We start from the raw sequence: 22,676 nt of genomic DNA on the forward strand, positions 1-22,676 counted from the left end.
AAATAAATAGCCCAATGCGGGGGCTCGAACTCACGAACCGTGAGATCATGACCTGAACGAAAGTCAGACACTTAACCAACTGAGCCACCCAGGCGCCCCTCTTTTTTAATTTAATCAATGGGATCTTTTCTGGAATGAAAATTTTAAATTTTCATGAAGTCTAGTTTATCAAGTATTCTTCTATGGACTGTATCTTTGGTGTTATATATAAGAAATTGTTGTCCAACGTAAGGTCATGAAGGTTTTGTTCTCTTTTATTTATAATTAAAAAAAATTTTTCTTAACGTTTTACTTTTTTTTGAGAGAGTATGAGCAGGGGAGGAGCAGAGAGAGAGAGGGAGACAGTGCAAGTGGGGGAAGAGCAGAGAGAGAGGGAGACACGGAATCCGAAGCAGGCTGCAGGCTCCGAGCTGTCAGCACAGAGCCCGACGTGGGGCTTGAACTCATGAACGGTGAACCTGAGCCAAAGTCGGACACCTAACCGACTGAGCCATCCAGGCGCCCCACTTTTCAATGTTTTATAGTTTACTTCTTACACTTAGCCCCATGATACATTTTGAGTGTGTGTGTAAATCTGTGGTCCAAATCCATGATTTTGCTTGTCCATAACCAGCTATCCCAGCACAGTCTTTTGGGGATTTTCCTCAATATATTGCCTTCACATCTTTGTTAAAAATCAGTTGACCGTAAACGCGAGACTTCTGTCTGGACTCAGTGTTGTCTGTGGTTGTACCAGGACCGTGCTGCCATGTTACCGTAGCTTTAGATGATGTTTTGAAAAAAGGAAGAGTAAGTCTGCCCAGTTTGCTTCTTTAAAAAATCATTTTGACTACTCCAGGTTTTTTTTTTTTTTTCTGTATGAACTTTAGGGTCAGTTGCCAATTTTTGCAAAAGAGCCTGCTGAAATTTTAATACTGATTGCACTTATCGGCCAGTCTGGGGAGAATTAACATCTTAACCCCATTGAGTTTTCCAACCTGTGAACACAGACCGTCTTTCCAGTTTAGATCCTCTTCAATTTCCCTCGGTAACAATTTATAGTTTTTGGTGTATAATTTTGCAGTTCCTCTGTTAAAATTGCCAATACTTTGTATTCCTGCTCTTTGAATTTACTTTCTTAATTGCGGTTTTATTTCATTGCTGTAACAGAGACATAGAATTGGTTTTTGTGTATTCATCTTGTATTGTGGCCTTGCTGAACTTATATTTAGATGTTTTGAGCCTAAGATTTTCTCTCTACAGGGCTGTCATCTGAAAATTAAGACAGTCTTCTTACTTTCGAATCCGGGCTCAATGCAATTGAGTGATTAAGAGAAGCCCTAAGAGACTATGCGGCAGGCTTAGCAAGGAGCCAGTAGAAATCGGGGCATGAGGATTGAGTCTATAGTAGAAGGCTCTTAAGAAAAAGAGGACCGGGGTGGGGCAGATTATGATAGAGGATTTGGAAAAAAATTGAGTCTACATTTAGCAAATGACAGAAGGAACGATGGGAACTCTTCAGTAGGACCTGTGGTGGGGTGGGACAGCCGTACAGCTTACTGTTCCACGTTCGTCAGTGAAGATGAGGCCTATCGATGAGGGGTTTAGCCACCCAGACATGGAAGCCGGGTTCCCAGCCTCATTTGCGGCTAAGGCTCAGGCCTGCCAGTGGGGTGCAGACGCCCCCTGGGAGGAGAGGAGCTGCGGCCATCTCTGGGTTGCTGCTCTCAGTGGCAGAGGCCGGGGGCTGGGGGTTTACAGCAGTGGGGTGGCTCAGTCGGTGCAGCGTGGGGCTCTGGACATTGGATGTGTGCATTCAAGCCCCACGCTGGGTGTAGAGTTTACTAAAAATAAAATCTTTAGGGGCGCCTGGGTGGCTCAGTCGGTTAAACGTCCAGCTTCAGCTCAGGTCATGATCTTGTGCTCCGTGGGTTTGAGTCCCATGTTGGGCTCTGTGCTGACAACGCAGAACCTGTCTGGGATTTTCTCTCTCAATAAACTTAAAAAAAAAAAAAAAAAAAGGCTTTAAAAAAAAAGCCTATTTTTTTTTTAAAGTTTAATTTATTTGTTTGAGGGGAGGGGCAGAGACAGAGAACCCCAAGCAAGCTCTGCATTGTCAGCACAGAGCCCAGACGCGGGGCTTGAACCCACTAACCGTGAGATCGTGACCTGAGCCGAAATCAAAGTCGGACTTTTAACCGAATGAGCCACCCAGGTGCCCCAAAAGCCTATTTTTTGTGTAGAGTTTTATGTCTAGGATTTGGTAACAGAAGTTGCTTCGAGAAAAGGGGAACGAGAGGAAGGAGGCTGGTTTCCATGAGATCTATTTTTGTGGCTTGGACTGTAACGCACACAGGGCAACAACAGGAACAGGTGGACTGAGGCCCCTGGGTGACCCGGGCCGCAGCACAGCTCACTAGGGCCTCGGAAGCATTGGGAGAGAGGAGGCAGGGGTGGGGGTGGAGAGCAGGCCGGCACAAAGGACGAGAGGGGCTGGAGCGGGAAGTGATGGAGCGGATGGAGAGGCCGAGGGCTTTGAGCTCAGGGTTAGATAAACCTGGCCGTGACCGTCCCCGGCGGGGGGGGGTGTCAGTCGGGGTTCAGAGGGCAGAACCACACTAAAGGGGTTTGTCACAGGGCTTAGAGCCTTCCGGTGGTGGCGGCTGACCCCGCAGGCCTGTAGGGCACTCGCCTCGGAGTCTGGCCGCGCTGACCGAGGCTGGGTCGGGTGAGGCTCCGCTTCTGACGGAATCCTCGAGGAGGAGGGTCAGGCAGGGGAAGCCGGCTCTCCAGGGGGAGACTGTCTGCTTCAAATCCAAGTCCCGAACGGTAGCAGCCCGCCACGTGTGAGGCCCCGTCCACATGCCGTGTGGTTCAGTCCTCACGGCCCCCTGACGGCGGGGCGTTCTTGCCCTCAGACCAGGTGAAGCAGAGGTCAGGGGACACTGGAGAAGCAGATCGGCTGCGAGGCCCTAAGACCGCCAGTAAGTGGCAGCCGGGACTCGAACTTCTGACACCACCGGTGTGGGCAGGGGCAGAGAATTCTGTGCCGAGGCTGATCTGAGTCACCGTGTCCTCCGGTCCCCTGAAGGTGGCTGCGTAGACAGAACCACTCTCCCCGCGCTCCCTCCTCACTCCACACCGTGTCCGGAACCTGCAGAAAGGGGCCTCGGTCAGGCTCCCGGGAGCAGTGGTGGCAGCGTCAGTAGGACGTGAACAGTCGGTGTAGGTGCTTGTGGGGGAGGAGTTACGGTGTGAATCTCGGGCTCCTGAGCCGCATCAAGTCTGGAAGATAGAACTCCTGGAAATTTCTGTAGGATCTGGTCTCTTCGGACTCCTCACAAGCAGAATTCGGGGAAATTCAATTTGGCCACAGGAAGGCTCTTTCCATCTTAAAAATCTAACGCGACACTTTGAGAAGGATCATTTATTTTTATTTTATTTTATTTTTTTTTTTCAACGGTTTTTATTTATTTTTGGGACAGAGAGAGACAGAGCATGAACGGGGGAGGGGCAGAGAGAGAGGGAGACACAGAATCGGAAACAGGCTCCAGGCTCCGAGCCATCAGCCCAGAGCCCGACGCGGGGCTCAAACTCACAGACCGCGAGATCGTGACCTGGCTGAAGTCGGACGCTCAACCGACTGCGCCACCCAGGCGCCCCTTATTTTTAAGGACAGATCCATAATTACTTACAAAACGAAAACCACCCCTGAAAAGCTCTCACGAGTTTCGGGAACAAGAGGACACCTCACTGCCACATGGTCACTTCACGGGGGAGCCGCTGCGGCGCAGGGCCCTCTGTCCGTGGACCGTGTGGCCCCCCCGCCCGACGGGGTCTGTGAAAGGAAACGTCCGCTGTCGTCCACGCGCGTCGCGACCGTGGCTCAAAGGTGGGCGCACAGCCGCTCCAGCTGTCCAGGGTTTGCGTTACTCAGGAACAGAAGCTCCTTTTTCCCTTCTTCTGTGTGAGCTAAGGTGGGGGGGCGGGGAGCAGACACACACAGCTGGCAGTTCTCTCCTGCAGCACTGTTACCCCAAAAACTCTGTCGGCACCGGCCACGTGACACTCCCAAGGCCTCGCTTCCAGAGCCTTTCTCCCGGTAAGCGACCACCTTTTCTGTTTATTCCTCTGGCTCAGCATCTGCTTCCTTCTGAGCCAAGAACATCTGGCCTCTAGCACTTTGTCAAACCTGCTGACCCCCTTGGAAATCTCCCCAGCCGTGCCCCCCAGCCCGCCACGTGCGGGAGCCGCTCCACACCCTTCCCTCCCTTCCCCGGATAACCCACCCCTTCTCAGCCAGTTCTCGACCACCTAGAGAGCGGTCAGCCTTTCGTCTCCCCGGACCCCCGCGCCCAGAGGGGAGGGCAAGACCGAAACAAACAGCTGAATGCTTGCGTGCGTGCGCACAGAGCAGGTAGAGCTAGAGCTGACAGCCCCCCCCCCCCCCCCCCCCCCCCCCCCCCCCCCGACGGCTGGCCTTGGCCTGGCCGCCTCTTTCCGTGAGCACCGGATTCTGGACCATGAGATTCTGGGGAGAGATGTCCTGTTTTGTAAATTAAACTGTAACTTCCCTCCCCCACCCCTCTCCACACCCTGCAGCCAGCCAGAGAGGGGTCAGGATAAAGGGAAAAAGGGAAACACAAGTTACAGGCTGCTGCCGAGGGAAGAAGAGGTCATGGCTCTGACTCAGTGGGACCCTGAACATAAAACCCCGAAAAATTCACCTACCTTTCTCATGTTGAAGCCAACTGTTCTCCAGATAATACTGAATACAACTTTCAAACTCCTTCGGGCTGTAGTTGGAAACCAGGATGGGAATAAAGGGATCCAAGGCATCAAATCCCTCCTGGAGAAGGAAAAGGATGAAGACGGTGTCCGTCAAGTGACGAGCCGGAGGAGAGAGCAAATGCACTCGGACTGCGGACGGCGAGGTCTGTTTTTCTCCCGCCCTCTGCTCGCTCGCGGGCCGCCCGGCCTCACGGGCTCCACACAGCGCCCGGCCCCTCACGGCCACTGGGCCGTGTGCACAAGACAGCAGTCTTCTGCGTGTGGGTTTACATGGATATTCAACATGTGGATATACGTGCATATTTAAAACATTTTTTTTACGGTTTTGACTCCAGTAGTCAACAACCATTCTGACTGTTCTTAAGTTCAAAAATAGGAAACGAAATTGACGAGGATGCGGAAAAAGACCCAGTAGATGGAACGTGAACGGAAACAAGTAGCTCAAACTGGATTCCAGATCTCAGGCCGAACACGGGCAGAGGAGGGACACTCCCCTGGCTTCCGAACAGAGCCCTGGCCCGGGGGCCCCGCGGCCGGACACGGCAGCGCTGGGCAGACACCGGCCCCCAGTCTGCGGCTCTGTTCTCACAGAGTCCAGGGCGGTGGTCACGCAGCTTACTCTGCCGCCTCGGACCGCGCGGACACGTCCACAGGATGCCGAGAGCAGCCTTCTTACTGCTGGAGGTGAGGGTTCCGGATACGGGAAGGGGGAAGGGGACGCTGTGATGCGAGCCCGTATCCACGGGACACATGGTTTTCTAACAAATGTTAGACAAGTACGGGTGTGTCCGTACGGAGACAGATAGGAGGATCGTACACACGTGTGTGTCTCTTTTCACACTTCCTGGCAGTGATGCCCCAGCAACTATGAGCACACCTGGCACTCACATCTTGGTACCTAAAATCCAGTTCACGCTCAAGAGGTGGGGAATTTGGGTCCACCTCTTAAAGGGAGCATATTTTAAACACTTCTGCAGAGCAGGCACCACACACGATGTTGGGCTTGAACCCACGAGCCTGAGACCGAGTCGCACGCTCCGCCACCTCAGCCAGCCAGGCGCCTCCCGGGCCCTGGTAAGTAAATAACCGTTCTCCTCGAACGTGAATCAGGGCTGCCCGGAGGAATGGCTAGGACGGGGGCATAGAAAGGACGAGAGGAGTGCGGAACCTATTTCTTGCCAAGAAGTAAATCGGGGCCTACGGACTGATGGGGGCATGTGCAGAGGGCACAGAAGCCACCCTGAAGGGGCTTTTACAGGCCAGATCTGGGACCAAGTAAGCACCCAAATCAATAATGACAGTAAAGGTTTGAAGCTCATGAAAGAGGAGCCTGTATGTCCACCTGGAAAGAAAGGAGTGAGGAAGGAAAGTTCCTGCATGTGACAGGAAGCCAAGGGATCCGTGTAGAAGACACAAGAGAGCTAGAAAATACCGTTTTGCAAATGTCTCCGCTGGACTCTGGGGAGAATCACAAGTGGATGCTCAAACCAGTAAGGGAAGGCTTGAGGAGTGACAGGTAGTTACCTAGTTTCAAAGTAGGTGTCTGTTTATTCGTGCTTACTTGTTACACCAGGAAAATAGTAACTCTACTGCCGAGAACCCAGATGGACAGCACCTTAGCCAAGTGTCCAACCTCACCCCTGGAGTCACTGGGAGAACTGGGTCTCACAGGCGCCTCCCGAGGCTGGATACCATAGAGACCCAGCCCTGCGGCTACCATTGCACATGATCAGGAGACAACACCAGCCGAGCCGTAAGATAACCCACGGTGGCAAGTACGCTTCAAACACACGGATCTAAATATTCAAAGACTGAAGCACTGTCCCCCCTTGAAGGAGACGACAGAGCAAGACCATCAAACGCACGATCCGGGACTTTCTGTCTCTGTGAAGGATGTGGGGTGACTGGTAAAGTTCGAAGTCCTACAGATTAGGTACCAGCGTTCTATCGATGCCAGTTTCCTGATTTTGACAATTGTGCTGTGGTTCTATATTTAGAAAGTCTCTGATTTTAGGAAATACATGTTATTTAAGAAAAAAGAGGCATTGTGTCTCAGATTACTGTCACATAATTCAGGGGAAAAATGGAGAAGAAGAAAGCCAATATGGTAAAGTGTTAACGTTCAGGAATCTGGGTGAAGTCATACGTGAATATGGTTGTTCTCCAAGTCTGTAATTATGTCCAAAAAGAAAAAGAGATCTCTTTTGACAAAGTGACTAAGGGGAACCAGATTTTCTAAAGATTGGACCTTTCCCAGCAGCTCCTGAGGCAGATAGGCCTTCCGCGGCTTGAAGAGGGATCCAGTCTGGCTCAAAGTCAACACAATGGTGCCTCCATGCTGAAAGAAAGGACAAAAAGCTGAATCAGAAACAGGTGAAAAAGTGGGGCGCCTGCGTGGCTCAGCTGGTTAAGCGACGGACATCAGCTCAGGTCATGATCTCATTGTTCGTGGGTTGAGCCCAGGGTCCGGCTCTATGCTGACAGCTCCAAGCCTGGAGCCTGCTTCGGAATCTGTGTCTTTCTCTCTCTGTCTCTCAAATAAAGATGTGAAAAAATATTTTTAAAAAATGCCAAGAAGAAAAATGCATTTTATTTATTTTTTTAGAAGTTTAATTAGAGAGCGTGAGCATGCATGGGGGTGGGGCAGAGAGACGGAGAGAGAGAATCCCAAGCAGGCTCCACACCCCTTGCTCAGCCCCACGTGGCGCTCTATCCCATGAACCGTGAGATCACGACCTGAGCTGAAATCAAGAGTCGGACGCTTAACCAACTGAGCCACCCAGGCGCCCCAGAAAAGTGCATTTTAATCACCTGTCGATTTTTAGTACAGCTGAATGGCAACTAAGTAGGTTATCACTTCTGGTGTGGCGCTGACGGCAAACTGCTACGTGATCTTCAATTTATCAAAATCTTTTCCGAAGTTGGTAAGATATAAAACCACTCTGAACAACTGCAGAGTCAAAGTATGCCAGGATTTAAGTACAGTGGCTTGTATCCAAGGCGAGCAGGAAGATAGGAAACCAAATATCCAGATTTTAAATTTCGGCACCGCTAGGGCAATTAAGGAAGATACAAGAACTTTCTGGGTGTAAAATCGGAGCCGAAAACTATCAGGCGTCGCACATACTCACCCAGTCGTTTTTCACCATTTTCCTCAGGTTGTGCACGAGCGCAAGCTCCTCGGGGGCCACCTGCCGGGTCAGTGGGAAGGGGGGGGACGGGGCCGAGGTCAGTCCTTGCTCTGTGCGGGTGCCCGCCCGAGACCAATGACTACAAGATCCTGCACTGCTCTGTGACCACGGTGCCTGCGGCCACGTGCCCCACCCTGCCAGGTTTCTGATTAAAACCTGTCAGCAAGGGAGAGAGCGGCCTGGGCCCACACCACCGCCTCCCTCGATGTTTCTGCTCTTGGCTGCGGAAGCACGGTCTGACCGCTGCGCACAGAAGCCATCGCTCAGCCCCATTGAGGAGACAGAAGAGAAGGAAAAAGCTGACAAAACAGCTTCCGCCGTGACGTGCCCTTCTAGACGCTCTCCCTTTTCAATGGACAGCGGACCCCTCTCCTAACTCAAATACTCCTAAGGCGAGGCGACATGCCGCCTGGGCTACAAGGCCAAGTCCCGGCCTCCGCGTGCCAGTGCCGGAGTCAGAGTAACCAGAGTAGAGAAACCCAGTTTTCCTACCAGGCTTTTATCTTCTCTTTTCAGTGTGGTCTTTCCCCAGAGAGCGTTGACTCCATCCACCGCCACCAGGAGGCGAAACCCGCCCAAAGAACTCTGACCCTTGAGCTCTCTGAGAACCACCCCGACTGCATCCGTGGCGTTCTTCACCCGCGTGATGCCCTGCAGGGGAGAGAGGTGGGGCTGGCGGTCCCAGAAGAGGCCTCCCTTGCTGTGACAGAAGACGGGCGGCCGCTGTCTTGTTTCATACCTGTTCCACCACCTCTCCCAGAGGGCTGCCTTTCTCCGTGCTCTCTCGCTTATTCCAGACATACTTCTCTTGAACTTTTATCTAAAAGCAAACAAAAACCCAAAAAAGGCCCCTTAGCCTAAAGATGAACCCATCTGTATCCGAGAAGGGAGGAGGGTAAGGTTGTTTAGAGTCGGGTTTAATCTATTTTTCTTTCCTTCTTTTTTTGAAAAGTAGGCTCAATGCCCAGCACAGGGCTTGAACTCAGGACCCTGAGATCAAGACCTGAGCTCAGATCAAGAGTTGGAGGCTTAACCGACCAAGCCACCCAGGCATCCCTGTATTTTAAGCCCTGTAAGAGACTTCAGTATGGAAGGGAATGCTTTCTAGCCCTTTTCTGCCTAAAGCTTAAAACCAAAACCCACAAGGGATTCTGACCAAAAAGGTCTGGGATGAGGCCTTGGTATCCACATTTATAACAAGCTCCGAAGAGACTCTGATTTATAACCAGAGTTGAAAACTCTTGGCCTAGAGATTGTATCCGAGAATCACTAGAGCAAAGAACCATTTTACCAGTACATTTCTGGATTCAAGAAAGACCTCATCTGGAGAAACTTATGTAGCTGAAAATGTGCTTTAGAGAATTTGAGGCTGTAGCTTTGGAAAAGTCAATGAATCCATCTGGACTGCACGGGGACAGCTCATGGCGCTTCTTTATTTCACACGGACGAGCAGGTTTCAGGTGGTGAGCTGCCAGTAGAACATATGAAAGAAATACAGAATGGCATAGCGATCCCAGCTACAATGCTAGTTTTCCATAGTCTGGTGCTCAAGACACGAAGAAGATAAAGTCTATTTAAAGACTGTCCGGCATTGGGGCGCCTGGGTGGCTCAGTCGGTTAAGCATCCGACCTTGGCTTGGCTCACCATCTCACGGTTCAGGGGTTCGAGCCCCACTTTGGGCTCTGTGCTGGGAGCCCGGAGCCTGCTTCGGATTCTGTGTCTCCCTCTTTCCTTTCCTCTCTCCTACTTGCACTCTGTCTCTCTTTCTCTCTCAAAAATAAATAAACAATAAAAAAAATTAGGGGTGCCTGGGTGGCTCAGTTGATAAATGTCCAACTTCAGCTCAGGTCATAATCTCATGGCTCATGGGTTCGACCCCCACATAGGGCTGTGCTGACAGCTCAGAGCCTGGAGCCTGCTTTAGATTCTCTCTCTCAAATAAGTACACTGAAAAATAAAACAGAATGAAATAAAGACTGTCCAGCATCAAGCTTCCGGGAATCTGGTCACCTGACTCAAGAAACGCTCATTTGTAGTTTTGAAATTCTTCAGCCAGATGGAAGCTTCTGCAGGTTGGTCCAAACGCTGCTTGTTGTAGGTGGAGGGCAGAAGACCCCGGCAGTTCTTCACCCAGAGATGAGCTGGAAACAAACACACGTGGAAACAAAGCAGGCAGGAGCTGACTGTATTCAACTCAAAATCCTCTCTGCCTCTTTAAGTGATGGGAAATGGCTTTAGCTTCCCGTATACAGTTGACCATCTGCGTATGACTTCTGACCCCCGAAACTTAACTACTAATTGCCTACTGCTGACCAGAAGCCTTACTGATAACACAGGGTCGATTAACAAACATTTTGGATGCCATATGTGTTACAAACTGTATTCTCACAGTGAAACAAGCTGGAGAAAAGAAAATGTGACTAAGAGAACCATAAGGAAGAGAAAGTACATCTATAAGACACTATTTACTCCAAGAATTCTGTGTGTAAGTGGACCGGCACAGTTTAAACCGTGTTGTTTAAGAACCCACTGCATATTTCTTGAAGTCTCCTTGCTTCAAAGGGTCACTTTTGGGCTGGCCCATGTGAGATCAGACCTTCTGGTTACAGTCGGGACACGAGGCACACCACGTGGACGAAAGGTCACTGTAGCTTCCTGGCAGTTTTTAAACGGAGTTAGAAAACACGGGTGCTCACACAACACCAAATAAAACGTGGGGTGTATGCAAAGGAAGAGAGTTCTAAGACCCATGCTGACGGCTCTGGAATGCTGATGAACAGCCCGTGTCAGAGTTCCCCCGGCTAATCAGAACTGCTCACTGATGGCAACAGAGCCTGTGCTGACCTCGAAGGAGGGAGCTTACGGTCTTGGGCGCTACATCAAAGTGAGGACTGCTGGGCCAGAATGCTCCATTCTTACTTCAGAAGTTGCCAGGAAGCTTTCACTGAACCTCCTGGTGCTACGCTGACCTCACCATGCACCCCGCTTGTGGCCACCGTGAGGTCATGACTGAGCAGCTCACGCTGGCCTGCATCGGGAGCAGAGGCCTCTTCAGAGCCCCCATGGCCCCCGGGCCCCATCCGACCACCTCGACAGTGAGGAAAGGAAGTTCTTACCATCCGGAACGTGCAGGATCAGCCAGTCCTGCTTTGCACAGAAATGAATAACATGGCAAAGACTGAGGGTTTTTCCTGTCCCTTTCTCCCCGTCTAAAGCACCTGTGGTTAAGGAAAATGTCATCGGAAAGGACACTTCTGTCAACAAACGGCACTTTTTGAGAGAGAGAACACGAGCAGGGGAGAGGCAGAGAGAGGGAGACACAGAATCCGAAGCAGGCTCCAGGCTCCGAGCTGTCACCACAGAGCCCGATGCGGGGCCCGAACTCACAAACCGCGCGATCGTGATCTGAGCTGAAGTTGGACACTTAACCGCCTGAGCCACCCAGGTGCCCCCCAAATAGCGCTTTTTGATTTCCTCTTTCCCCGCGTTGGCCCAAGACAGCTCGGGCAGGCCGGAAAGGATACAGAGAACATACCGCACAGCAGGGTGGGCAAAATTGGTGTTTTTCAGGTAATGCAGAAGCTCCAGGGCTGGCTTCCTTACCATCAGACAAGCTTCACTGAATGTTTTCACCTAATGGATGAGGAAGAGGAGGGGGCGTGGGGTGTGGAACACACTGAGCCTGATGCAGCAGCCAGAGCATCCAAGTGCCTAGTTTTCATTTAGTCACTGAAGAGATGGTTGGTATTGAATTTTTAAATCTACCCATATAATTTAGCTAAAATCTGAAACACACCGTCCCACACCATGTAACACAATAGTCACCTTCTGATTATTTCTATTAGTGAAGCAGATACTACATCATTAATTGAAATCTACAAACTGTCTATAGCTCTCTTGTCACACAGCTATGTATACCAGTTAGGATTAATAAAAGTATTGAAAGAATGTAAAATCCTTAACAAAGTGTCTGACACATGGTAAGTATTTAACCAACGTTGTTTTATTTATTTTTTTTTAATGTTTCTATTTAAGAGAGAAAGAGCGGGTGTGCAAGTAGAGGGAAAGAGAGAGAGGGAGACACAGACTCCGAGGCAGGCTCCAGGCTCCGAGCCGTCAGCACAGAGCCCGGATGTGGGGCTTGAATTCACGAACTATAAGATCATGACCTGAGCCGAAGTCAGACGCTAAACCGAGCCACCCAGGTGCTTCTAAATGTTAATTGTTTTAAATCTATTTTTAGCTAATTCTTATTACTGGAACCATCTGGACATTTCTCTGGAAATATATACGTGACAGCTCAGGAGCAGGTGTGACCAGCTGCTGCCCCGCCCATGCTGGACACACCGGCACACAGACATGCCAGAGAACCGACACAGAAAGTTCCGTCCCTGCTTGTCTCTGGTCACCAGGAGTAAGTACTTCGGTGGAAAAATCTGGGAAGCACAGGTGTGCGTGACACCACCGTGCACATAAAGTATTCAACAATGTCTGCTGACAAGAACAAATATCTAACAAGTACTACTCACAAGCGTATCAGATAAGGATTAAAATTGCGTTGGTGTTTTCTGAAGAAATCCTAACCACGCAATTGGACCGGAGAAGGACTTGACGGGCAAGTTCAAACTTAACGGAAAGTGAAACCTTCAAGAACACGATACAGACATTAAAACAGAAATGCCATATTAGGCAATATGACAGAACTAAAGTACACAAACAATGGTGAGGGAGTTGGCCTCCACATAAATGGCAATTATGGAAAGAACGTAGGAGTAATTCTCCGCAGAGCACTGGTGGTCACGCTGGTCTGGGAGCAACCGGAGACGGTTAGCGCTGGGCCCTCACGGCCCTCCAGCTGGAGGCCTCCCGGCAAAGGTCTTTAAACGGTTCAAGTGCCATTACAGGCCACTTCTTCTGGCTGTGCCCTAGTTCCACATTTAAGAGTTTTGATGCCAAGGCTGTCTGTGGCCTAGAATGAGCTCCCTTACTAGTGTCTCATCTCCTCTCTTGAAACAAAGCACACAGAGGGAAAGCCGTCCTCTGGCTCCTGAGCTAAAAATCACCTGCACCATCAAGCCGCCTTTTTCAGAAAGGAACGATCTCTGGGGCTGAGAGTAATTCAGCGGGAGTTAGTCCAAAGGACCAGTTACGCCAACAGACCACGCCTGTAGTTAATCATGAATTCTTTCAGTGTCTGCAGAGCAACCCAAGATTACATCTTCGGGTTGAAGTTACAACCACGAAACTACATTTTCTGAAAACCCAGGAGAATGAAGAACAATGATGCATCCATTCCAAGTATCACTTCTGTTTGGCTCTACATCGTGATTTTGTTTTCTAGAGCATGGCGGTCATTTTCATGGTGTTTTGCTAAGACAGATTTTAAATTTATTATAGTTATTTGAATGCCGAAGTCTCTAGAAATCTGTTAGGTGGGTAACACGAAAGCGGCGCGACAGGTTTATCTGAGAACATTTTTGCCTGCCTCCCGATGATTAACCACAAACAAACGCTGACTTAAAATAACGATAGTCACAGCACTATTCACAAAAGATAGTCAATAGCTGAATTCATCTGTCTTAGATTCAAATTCCATCTTTTATAGTTTTCTACCCATTTAATCCCACCCTCCGCCACCGGCAGCTCCCTTCCCCTCCCCTCCTGAGCACCTGCATGGAAAAGCGAGGAGGCAGGCTGTGGGGGAACAGGGTCCTCATGTCCTGGAGGGGGATGTTGTAGTGGAGACCTTCATGCTGCTCCCCATGCCTGGCCTGCGGAACAAAAATGCAGACAGGTGTGAACGGGGCCAGAGACAAAGTGACGCTTAAATGGAAAGGGCCCACTAGACCATACTAGGGAAACTTCATCTCTCAGGGCTGGGAACGAGCTTTCATTTCTTCTTCTTTTTTTTGAATCAAAAAAATCTTTTTCAGTTTTTGAAATAGAGATTTATTTTTGAGATCGACTGAGCGGGAGACACAATCCCAAACAGGCCTGCACGCTGTCAGCGCAGAGCCTGATGTGGGGCTTGAACGCACGAACTGCGAGATCATACCCTGAGCTGAAATCAAGAGTTGGACGCTTAGCTGACTGAGCCACCCGGAAGCCTCTAAAATTGTTTTTAGTGTTTGAGAGAGAGAGAGAGAGACGGTGTGAGGAGGGGAGGGGCAGAGAGAGAGGGAGACCCAGAATCCGAAGCAGGCTCCAGGCTCCGAGCTGTCAGCACGGAGCCCGATTCGGGGCTTGAACTCAACGAACCGTGAGATCATGACCTGGGCCAGTGGACGCTTAACTGACTGAGCCCCCACGCACCCCACTGTCTCTCATCTCTTAGCTTAGACAAAAAGTGCTGGCTGGCTGTTGTCCTCAAATCCACAGCGTGTATATAAAGCTGCTCTCGGCCTAAATGACGAAGCCAGTTGCTCGGCAACGTACACCCTACGTGTGGAGGTAAGAGACAATTCTTGCCATCTGGATTCTTCCGTGCTGGGTATGGAGATGTTCCAGTCACGTGACAAGATCATCTGCATACCGCTGTTTCCATAGAAACCCCAGAGGAATTGGAGATAAAGGGACTACAGTTACAGGGAAAGCTCAAAAACACTTCAGTGACTTCATTCACTTCTTCAGTTTATTTTCTGCTTTTGAAAGTAGGTGAATGCTAGAGACATAAACAAAACACCCTACTGAGACGGTGTCTCGGGTGATGAGTTCTTCCCCACCCCGTCCACGTGCGCAGCGTGTGTTAAGGTGGGGAGACTCCGGGGGCAGGCCAGGTACAAAAACGGAGAAGAAAAGCTAGTGGTTCCCTTCACCTCTAAGCACAGAGCACACGACTAACGGCATTTATGAGAGGCCACCGTAACGCCGGGGAAGGGCACAAATCAGCATCCGGCCTGAGGGGGCCTGTGCCAGAAAATGCAACCCTGGGTACTGCTGGGTACAAACACACTGTGTTCTTCTCAGCACATCAAGTTAGTTCTCCCTCCAGACACTAGGAAGTCCACTCAGGAAGGTGGAAAATAGCACCAGACAAATGGGAAAACTGCGTTCTGTACGTGCCCTACCATGTGATCTTGGGCAAGCAAGTTGATTTCTTTAGGACTCTCCATACCGGGGTCGGTAAACTATGGCTGCGTACCCATTTTTGTAAATAAAGTTTTATCGGCACACAGCCACACCCCCTCGTTTACGGCACACCTAAGCAGTTGTGACCGAGACCGCTTTGGCTCATAAGCCTGAAATATTTACTAACTTGTCCGTAAGGCCACGTCTGCCGACCCACCGCACAGCAAGATCGACAACTACCGGCTTAAGTATTCACGCAGTACATGTACTGCGTACCCGCCTTATGCCGGCAAAATCCTGGGCACGAGCAGGCCTCTGCGGCAGGGATTAAGCCAGAACAGGCGTGGACGGGCCCAGCCGAGTGTTAGGTCACCAGAGCCCGGGACGGGGAAGAGGCGCTCTGGGCCGCAGAATTGGGTCTTGAGTGACCACATAAAGACCTGCCTGGTCTCGCCCGCTTTCGGTTTTCCCGATACACAGAACGATAGCGACACAAATTGTAAGACTTGAAGAAAATCCACATACGCGCCAGCAACTCACCGGGTCCTTCTCACTGGTGCGGGAAACTGCTCTGGGACTATCATCTGGGGCCGGGTTGTCCAGGTGAGCGGCAAGGCTTTGGGGGGCCTGGGACCCCGTGTGCAAAAGGCGTCCAGGGTCCAACTAGAAAAGAAACCGTTTCCATGTTTTGAAGTTAATGCCTGCTACAGAACTGAGGTTTCGAGCCACGTCCGCAACAGGGAAACCGTGGTACACATTTTAGTTTTACGTCAAAAGAACGCTTATTTTCATACTTCTCCAAGTCCAAGCCCGTTACTCATACTCGGACTCTGTTGAGGCTCGTGTTGTGGGGACAGGGCCCTGTCCCACATGGAAGCGGACAAATCTGGAGACCGTTCAGGAGCACAGCACGGCCAAAGCCGGCCGGGGGCAGGGTGCCCTCGTGCCCCCGGCCCCGGCTCCGGCCGGGACCGTCCCCTTCTCATTCGCCCAGTAATCGGGGTTGCCTCTGTTATTGACGGGGTTAGTGCAGCGTTCCTGGGCGAGGGGTATTATCCCACTCTCCGCAGCAGTTCTCTTGCCAGCCGTGCCCTGGAACCATCTCTGGTTAAGGATGTATAATGAGGAATGAAGGAATCCGCTCTGCGGGCAACTTCGCACACGGCTCACGGACACCCCCGAACTGAGGAGAGGTCAGGCTGGGGGGTGATATTCCAGAGACAGATCTGAGCAAATGCTGACTGGAGAACCCTCCCCAAAACTGAGCTTAAGGGTAACAGGCCTTAGTAGGAATGAAAAGATTCACTCTAGGGCTGGAAAATGGAGTTTACGCAGAAAGAGACTAGAAGGGTAGGCTGAAGTCCCCCCCACCGTGGCGTGATCAGCACGCAGACGCTTTGAGTCTTAATTCGACATGGGCGGGGCACCAGCCATGCTTTCTGATTAGCTGCAGGTTAAACATTTTCGTTGGGAGGACAGATCTTTGGGACTAGGAAAGACAAAGAGGCAATTTAGAGGCAAAAATACCAGCTAGAAAGCTGTCGGGGAACCCAAATGAGTCCACTTTTATGAGGTGGCACAAAATAATCGTTTCAGCCTTAAACTCAGCGTGCCGAGATGGCGCCTTCACCCCACGCGACCGCTTCCCACACGGCACTTGCCTGCAAACCATCTTGGAGACGCAGCGGCGGCAAGAACCAAACAAAACACGTAACGACACAAACAGCATCGTGTGGTGTTAAGCCAATGAGAATTCAGGGTCGGCTACATCAGCACAGCAACCTGAATGATACGCCCTGGTATTGGTACTACTCCGTTTTCTCAATTCTAACTGGAGACAAAGCACAAGGTCTCTAAGAGGAGCAAATAGAAAATTAAAGCTATTCAAGGGCCACAAGGTGGTGGTATTTCTACAAGAATCCTATGATTTTTTTTTTTTTTTTTAGTTAACTGCTTTTTGCAGCAAATTAAAACCTAGCAAAATGGATTCCTTACTCCTTACAATGTTATACACGGCACCGCCCAGACAGTGTCGTGTTTGCAGGGAAAACAACCTCTGCATGTTCCAGAATGAACATCATGCGGTTCCTGAGCAGAACAACATTCGGTTTTTGAGAGGGAGCACGCACGAGCAGGGGAGGGGGGGCAGATGGAGAGAGAGAGAATCCCAAGCAGGCTCCATGCTCGGCCCGGAGCCGGACACGGGGCTCGATCCCACGGCCCTTGGGTCAGGACTCCAGCAGAAATCAAGAGTCGGACGCTCAACCGACTGAGCCACACAGACGCCCCTGATCAAGGTTACTTGAAATCAACCTACAAAAAGCGCAGAATTCCACTCACTGACTTCTCACTGCAGTCTAGCCTCAGGTCTTTCTTGTCGGCCACTGAGGAAGAACAAATTTTACCCTTTAATGTGATTAGCTGAGGCCACAATCCATCCCTCTGAGCCTCGGTTTTGTGTTTTTCATTTTATTTTCTAACGATGGGTTATTTTACCTGCACACATTTCATCACGAACCCCTGGGAAAAGGAGTCCTACGGAAAGAAGGGCTCCCCCTCGGGACCATCTACGCTGTAATTAAAAGGGCGGATGGAAGCGTGGAGCCCTCCTGGCCCGGCTCGCACCCATCAGCACTCCGGTCCGGGAGCTCCCTGGGGGCCCCGTTGATCCCGCCCGGGTGTCCCAGCACTGCCCCGCAGCCTCCGTCTATTCGTGACTCCGCCACCGGGCCCTGAGCTCCCGGAGAGCACGGGCCACGACCTGCGGCGCAGCACAGCGCTTGAGGCCACGGGCTTTGCAGCTGACGGACCGGGGACCTGGTCTGGGCTCCACAGCTTCACACAGTGTCACCTGAAGCAACTTACTTAGCCTTTCTAACCCTCAATTTCTGCATCTGTGAAGCAACAATATTCTCTCCGTCCCGGGCCGGCCGTGAAGATCGCAAGAAATAAAGCACTTAGCACAGCGCCCGGCACACGACATGCCCAACACGGCATTAACCATCGATGGTGAAATGGGTCCCCTTAGAGTCCTGTGCATTTGCCCCATGGCAGGTACTGAGAAAATATGTGCTCAATAAATGAAAGAATGGAGGAAAGCGACATAATGGGTCTTTTTTATATATGATTCATTGATTATTTTATTCAACAATCAGATGCTGAAACTCTAAATAAGCAACTTATTTTTGTTATAAGTGACTCCATCTTGGGCCCTTTTTTTTTTTTTTTTTTTTTTAATTTTTTTTTTAACGTTTTATTTATTTTTGAGACAGGGAGAGACAGAGCATGAACAGGGGAGGGTCAGAGAGAGGGAGACACAGAATCTGAAACAGGCTCCAGGCTCTGAGCTGTCAGCACAGAGCCCGACGCGGGGCTCGAACTCACGGACCGCGAGATCATGACCTGAGCCGAAGTCAGCCGCTTAACCGACTGAGTCACCCAGGCGCCCCAATCTTGGGCCCTTTTAAAAAAATATTTATTTTGAGAGAAAGAGTGGGAGTGGGGGAGAGGCGGAAGAGGAGTGGGAGAGGGAGAGAGGGGAGGAGGGGGGAGGAGAAAGGGGGGGGAGAGAGATGGAGGGAGGGAGGGAGAATCTCAAGCAGGCTCCACACCCAGTACAGAGCCTGACGTGGGGCTCAATCTCATGAACGGGGAGATCATGACCTGAACCGAAATCAAGAGTCAGAAGCTCAACCAAATGAGCCACCCAGGCGCCCAGCAACTTATTTTTCATAATCATTAATCCAGGTAGACAATAATAAAAGTTACTAAAGGACCGCAACCAAGCTTATTTATCTGTATTTTTTTAATGTTAATTCTCCCAACGACAGGGTGAATTCTGGAACACCGCCGTTCTGCTGAGACCGGTTACCTGCGGACTGGCAGGGCGGCCTGCAGCAAAGCGCGTGGCAGAAAAAAGGAATTGTGGCTGCTCTCCGAGCGTCAGCTTGGACACCGAAGCGCGGGCCGGCCGAAGCTCTCCAGAGGACTTTGTTCTGGACACAACGAACCCGTCTCGAAATGAGAAACCCTCCCACAGACAGTCTGCACAGAGCTTGCGGCTCAGTCAGGACTCACCCGCCGGGCCCCAGGGACGAGCCTCGACGTCCTGGTCAGCATCGCCGCTGCGACCTGAAACACAGTGGAAAGGGAAAAGTCACCTGGGTGATGGATGCGTACCCAGAATATGTACAGAAAGGGCAGAAGACACAGGAGACTTTTCAAAGGAAAACAAATGGCTACTAAACTCACGGAAAGATTTTCATCCTCATTACAAATCGGGGAAATGTAAAGTAAAACCAGCACAGAGAGCTGCCATTCAGTCAGCATGCTGGGAAAAAGGAGGACAAGAGTGAGCGTCACAGAGGCTGTGAAGCCCTGGGGACACACCGTCACCGGGAGCAGATACAATTATCTTCGTTCATTCATTCATTGGGGAAGATACATATACGTGGTGACACTGGGAGACAGAGGAGGGGAAAGGATCAGCACATTGGGAATAATGCTGACTCCTGGGCGGAGGTGAAGGGCAGGACTGTGCAAAGCACAGAGAATGGGAATGATCTACTTCTAATCTGGATAATGGGGACAGGAGTTCTGTTTTACTATTTTTGTATCTTGTGTTTTTTTGTATTCAATCGTATGTTGAAAATATCTCAGAAAATTAACCCTAATCTCTTGGGAGCCGAAAGATGTTTAAAATACTTATATGCAACTCTTAATATAACATAATTAAATCGAATCTCCAGGAACACTTCGCTTCCTTTTGGCTAATAATTTTCACCTTTCTTCCAGCCAAAATCTTTGAAGCCACAGCAGTGCTCCAATCATCCAACCGAGACAGAGCACCTGCTGTGTGTCAGGCCCCGTGAATAAGCTGACCCGGGGGGGGGGGGGGGGGGGGGGGAGGCTTCCCAGGAAAGAGACGAGTTTCAAGTCTACCGTTTAATAAAGATGCCAATGCATTCTTTAATCCAGTCATTCAAAAAACATGTGATGTGCTGCCACACGCCCACGCAGCGCACAATACACTGTGACGAACCAGACGGGCACGGTCCCTACTGACTTGGGTCCCTTTTACCCGTGGCGTTCCAGGGCTCCTGGGCCGTGTCTGAAAACCACAGGTCGGTACGGCAGCAGTTCCCAAAAGGAGTTTGGGTGAATGCTCACTAGTCAGAAAATGCACCGATGCTCTTATGGCTGAGAAATCGGAGAAAAGCTGAACAGCTATTCATTTCTTGAATAATTACAACACGTATTAGCATATTTCACATTTCAAGTCTTTGAGAAAAACTAGGTAAAGATATTTCATTTTAACCCAAATTCACTTGGTCTTAGAACCTTAGTATCTTGTTGTTGCAAATTACTGGTATCACTGTCCTGGATGCTGGTGGAGTGAGGCTGTGACCGAGCACCCAGGCCTGAAGACGAAGTTCTGTTTACGCCACAGGCAGAGGGGAGGCACCCCCTGTTCCCTGCACCCTGTCTGCTCTGGACCCTGCCTCACCCGGCCCCACACCCCGCCCACCTGCTGCCGGCCAGGACCCCACAGAGAGGGGCGAAAGGGCAGGCCCCGGGCTGCTGTCCCCAGAGAGGCCTGCTCACCTGCTGGCCTCTGAGCGGCCATCCAGGAACCTGGATTACAGGAGAGTCCCCAGCATCCCCAGAAACGCTAAGAGTGGCTCACCAGGTCTACGCTATCTATAGAAACAGCCCGCGTGGTTTAGGCTGAATACCCGCTTTCCTTCTGGGAGTCTGTTATTTCAGTAATGCAAAGAAAATAAGGGCTACATGACCCCAAGTTCCAGGCACTGTGAATCTAATCAGTGTCCCTGGCCGGCAACATCTCACGCCGCTGTCACACCTCGTTGCGGAAGTAACTGTGCCCTGTGTGATTCTACTGGGAAAGGACTCCGGGAGGCTGCGCCTGGTTTCCTCCACTTTGCCCGGTGTCCTTTCCCTTTGCTCGTTCAGTGCTGTATCCTTTCGCCGCCATAACTCGTAGCGGTAAGTACTACTACGCGCTGACTATGAAGTCCTCCTAGAGAATCGGAAACTGGGAGTGGTTTGGCAGCTACGACCCCCCGGCATCCATCACCCCCTAACAACTGGCCACCACCCGGTACCCAACACCACCCAGTGCCACCTCTGACCAGCTCCATTTTCTTAACCTCAACTCTCCTCGATCTTCCCCTAAACTACCTCAGCTGTCCGCCTCTCGCACCGCCTTCCCCCATCCATGCCAGCTAACCTCCATGCCAATTCTAACCTTCCACAGCAGCTCATTCCCAGCCCTAAGCCCTCTGCTCAACCTCGACTTTCTCTACTCCAAAACCACTTATGATCCCAACATGACTCCAACAATGTCTGGCCCACGCCACCTGCTTCCCCAGTCTTCCCAATGTGTCCCGGTACAACCACCAATAAGGGACAGCTGTGGCTTGCAGCTTTGGAGGGGGGCTGGGTCCCGGAGAGAAAGGAGCAGATGACATGGTCCTGAGGTCAGTTCTTCCCCTACGTGTGCCTGTGGTCATTGGGGCCATTAGTCTGACCATGATTTAGACGGTACGGGAAATGCTGGTCAGGAAAATGTGACCAGCTCTCTACACCAGGACACTGTCATCTTGTATCCACATTACAACAATTGGTTTACCAGCTTCTAGCCATGAACTTCTCCAATCCATTTTTTCCACTGAAGTCTTGTTTAAAATCCTTCCGTATTTCCCCACCGCTTTTTTTTAAAGTTTGTTTGTTTATTTATTGAGAGAGAGAGAGAGAGAGAGAGAGAGAGAGAGAGAGAATATATCCCAAGCAGGTTCTGCACTAAGCCTGACTCGGGGCTCAATCTCATGACGGTGAGATCATGACCTTTGCTGAAATCAGGAGTCAGGTGCTTAACTGACTGAGCTACCCAGGTGCCCCTTCCCACTGCTTTTAAAAGGCTATGTACACGTACGTACACACACACACACACACACACACACACACACACACACACGACTTAGGTAAGAATAACAGAAGTTGCCTTAAAAAGGGGGGATGGGGAATCTCAAAAGTTTGATCTCAAAGCAAACGTGGACTAAACCACATTTTCCAGCTTTTTAAATACCTGTTTGCAGCAAAACTCTTTATCGACAGGCCAAATGAACGCAGAAGGGAGGAATATTTACTCATTCTACTTTTCAGGTTATACACAAATCAGGGCGTTGCAAGATAAAAGCTCAGAGCCACTCGTACTATGAAAAACTTGAGTACTGATTTCTCCTTTCAGTTTTTTTTTCATGTCTTCTGCATGAGCACAAATTAAACACATTGCTTACGACTGGAAAGTACGTAAGGGGCAGATTTCCTATTAAAACCAACTGATTATACAAACGTAAAGAATTATGTGGCTAGATGGTCGTGATGGCCCACAAACATGTGAGTGTATTTGAGATCACGGAACTGTGCACTGAAAAATGATGGTAAATCAGGGGTTGCCTGGGTGGCTCAGTTGGTTAAGCGTCCGACTCGATATTGGCTCAGGTCACGATCTCCCGGTTTGTGGGTTTGAGCCCTGCGTTGGGCTCCGTGCTGGCAGCATGGAGCCTGCTTAGGATTCTCTCTCTCCCTCCCCTGCTTGTGCTTGCTGCCTCTCAAAATACATA

General features: G+C 50.5%; 1 protein-coding gene across 3 annotated transcripts in view; it reads right to left on the bottom strand.

Moving 5' to 3' along the window:
* Positions 1–3,648: 3,648 nt before the first annotated feature.
* Positions 3,649–22,676, bottom strand: part of DAP3 (death associated protein 3) — a 33,735-nt gene continuing 14,707 nt past the window's right edge. For 2 of the 3 annotated variants that reach the window (XM_081791984.1, XM_078441374.2), the window contains exons 2-13: positions 19,108–19,161; positions 15,571–15,693; positions 13,632–13,733; positions 11,487–11,595; positions 11,079–11,171; positions 9,973–10,103; positions 8,701–8,781; positions 8,454–8,612; positions 7,902–7,961; positions 7,019–7,108; positions 4,711–4,828; positions 3,649–3,951 (exon numbers count right to left, since the gene is read on the bottom strand). In XM_081791984.1, coding sequence (XP_081648110.1) covers positions 3,866–3,951; positions 4,711–4,828; positions 7,019–7,108; positions 7,902–7,961; positions 8,454–8,612; positions 8,701–8,781; positions 9,973–10,103; positions 11,079–11,171; positions 11,487–11,595; positions 13,632–13,733; positions 15,571–15,693; positions 19,108–19,161 — 1,206 coding nt within the window. In that variant the 3' untranslated portion in view covers positions 3,649–3,865. Of the gene's footprint in view, positions 3,952–4,710; positions 4,829–7,018; positions 7,109–7,901; positions 7,962–8,453; positions 8,613–8,700; positions 8,782–9,972; positions 10,104–11,078; positions 11,172–11,486; positions 11,596–13,631; positions 13,734–15,570; positions 15,694–19,107; positions 19,162–19,281; positions 19,361–22,676 lie in introns of all 3 variants that reach the window. The other variant, XM_078441373.2, reaches the window with a different exon arrangement.

Source organism: Panthera onca, chromosome F1 (genome assembly GCF_046562875.1).
Source record: "Panthera onca isolate mPanOnc1 chromosome F1, mPanOnc1 haplotype 2, whole genome shotgun sequence".
NCBI lineage: Eukaryota > Metazoa > Chordata > Mammalia > Carnivora > Felidae > Panthera > Panthera onca.